This window comes from Sinocyclocheilus rhinocerous, unplaced genomic scaffold (genome assembly GCF_001515625.1).
Source record: "Sinocyclocheilus rhinocerous isolate Xijiao unplaced genomic scaffold, SAMN03320098_v1.1 scaffold1569, whole genome shotgun sequence".
NCBI lineage: Eukaryota > Metazoa > Chordata > Actinopteri > Cypriniformes > Cyprinidae > Sinocyclocheilus > Sinocyclocheilus rhinocerous.
In genome coordinates, this window is record NW_015663506.1 from 618,278 (window position 1) to 620,625 (window position 2,348).

Consider the following 2,348-nt stretch of genomic DNA (forward strand, 5'->3'; position numbering starts at 1 on the left):
AAGTGGACCTTGTACTATTCTGTGGTTTAAGATATAACCACATAATTTCCTAAACAACAACACACTTTTAAACCTAGAAATTTCACCTTCAAAGACTATTAAAACTGATCACATGGACTAAACCTCACTGAACCTGAAAACAGGAACCTGAGAAGTTGAATGACATCGTGAAGGAGGTTCATTTCAGCATTATCATGGTACAAAGGGCTTTAATGAAAGCAGGCGGCTTCTCTATGCCCTACACACTCTCCTGTCACTAGCAGACCACCTTCAGACACTCAACACAGTCCTTCAGTGTGTGTGTGTGTGTGTGTGTGTGCGCTTTGAGCCTTTGACCTCTCAGACTGACTCCTGTGGCTGTCTCTCCTGCTGTAGGATCTGGTGTCCTTGTTCAACTTCCACAACTACGACAACCTGAGGCACTTCGCCAAGAAGCTCGATCCTCGCAGAGAGGGAGGGGAGCAGCGGGTGAGTGCCCTCTTCCATTTGCCCTTCCCACGTGCCCCATCGATGCGTTACACCACGTCTTGTATGAATGACTGCACGTAATAATTTATTCTAGACTCTGAAGCTGAGAAAATACAGCAGAGGAAGCTTATTTCCACTAAACGCCTGCAGTCAGCCGTATACAATCACGCCCCCTGCTGGAGCATTTTTACACTACATGCATAGATAGGTAGCTGCTTCACGTCCCAAAGAGTGTAGCTGATTTTTAATGTTAAAACAGCGAGTAAAGAGCAGCGGTTGATTCATCATCAAAGTTCTCAGCTGTGCATGACATTCTAATTATGCATGTCGATTGCCATATCTTGATTTGCCATGTTTTACGCTGTTTTATCCCAAGTTTTTGTTTTGCTTGCTTCAGTCTGCATTTTCAGATTTGTAATCAGAAGGCCCAGATGGAATCTGTAAACTTTTCCCACATTTCGAATAATCTGTGCAGTGGATGTAAACATGGTAAAAAAAGTGCATACTCTTATCTAAAGCTGGAAAAATAAACAGATTAGCTTAAATATTTAAATCTGAATACAGGCCCAAAAAAAAAAAATAGCAAAAAAGATTTGTTATAAAATATAGTATCATTGGCACAAGAAAACTGCAGTGATATATTATGGGGTCCGTGGTGATGCCATTTGAGGCTTTTTGAATCAATTTATGTGACTTGTGTAAACACAATGAGGTTTTTTTAACTGAGAATAATAATAATAATAATAATACAATTATTAATAAGCAAAGTTGTTGTTGCAAAGTAATATAATTGATTAAATATATATTAATAGATAAGTAGTTTTATATAATCTGTATTTTTATATTATTATCTTATAGGGATGCACGATATTATCGGACCAATATCGGACTCGGCCGATAATGGCTTTAAATGTAAATATCGGCATCGGCCGATATGAAAAATTATGCCGATATGTCTTGCCGATGAGGGGAATACATTAACTCACATGTGCTCAGGGTGTGCTAGCGATTAGATCACGTCAGCAGTGTGGCTCATTCTTGAAGCAAAATTTTGCCTGAATGATGATTAGATTCACTGTTTTGGATCGCTGCATTTAAACTGAGAATGCAGGTACAGAATGATGCGTTCGGTGTATGATAGACTAAACAGTAATAGCACGTGCAGCGGCAGCAGCAACAGCCTCCCCCGGGTCCTAAAGCCCGCTTTGCTGTTGGCCTACTTCTAATAAAATGAAAGCAAAATACACAAATAATATTTAGACTGTTTCTGATTAAATAAAGCAGTAATTGATGCCATAAAATCATGAGTATGTTTTGATTTAAAGGTCAGAAGCTATAGCTTACATGAACAAAAACAAATCACAAGCATGACACCTAAATTAAATAATTTTATATATACTTACTGATGTATTCATTAATGTGTAGTATGTTATATTTTTTTAAACAAATTATGAGCTCTAAAAGATTTTCAGAATTTTTACAACTCTTTTGCTTTAGACCATCTACAAATGTTATCATAAAATAAAATGTTAAGGTTACCACTGCATCTTTCTGGAAAAAAAAAATGCAGTGATTAATATATAGTTTATTTATAGTTATTTTCAAATTCCTGTTAAAAACGAACCAAAATTAAAAATAATTATATATCGGTATTGGCATCGGCTATCGACCAAAATTAGTTGAAAATTATAGGCATATCGGATATCAGCAAAAATCCAATATCGTCAATATCGTGTATCTTATTCATTATTGTATATTACAATATAATCTAAAATATTTTATATTATTGTTATTATTGTTATTATATGCAGTTTTTATAAGCCATATTTTTTCTTTCTTTTTTTTTTTTTTTGAATAGGGGGGCTCTCTTTGTGATCCTT

The 2,348-nt window shown here is 35.6% G+C and overlaps 1 protein-coding gene across 9 annotated transcripts in view; it reads left to right on the forward strand.

Annotated features, from left to right (window-relative positions):
* Positions 1–2,348, forward strand: part of glsb (glutaminase b) — a 55,679-nt gene that overhangs the window by 34,551 nt on the left and 18,780 nt on the right. For all 9 annotated transcript variants that reach the window (XR_001638527.1, XM_016539247.1, XM_016539248.1 and 6 more), the window contains exon 14: positions 376–468. Coding sequence is in view for 8 of the 9 variants with exons in the window: in XM_016539247.1 (XP_016394733.1) it covers positions 376–468 (93 nt within the window). In the remaining variant the exon portion in view is untranslated. The remainder of the gene's footprint in view (positions 1–375; positions 469–2,348) is intronic.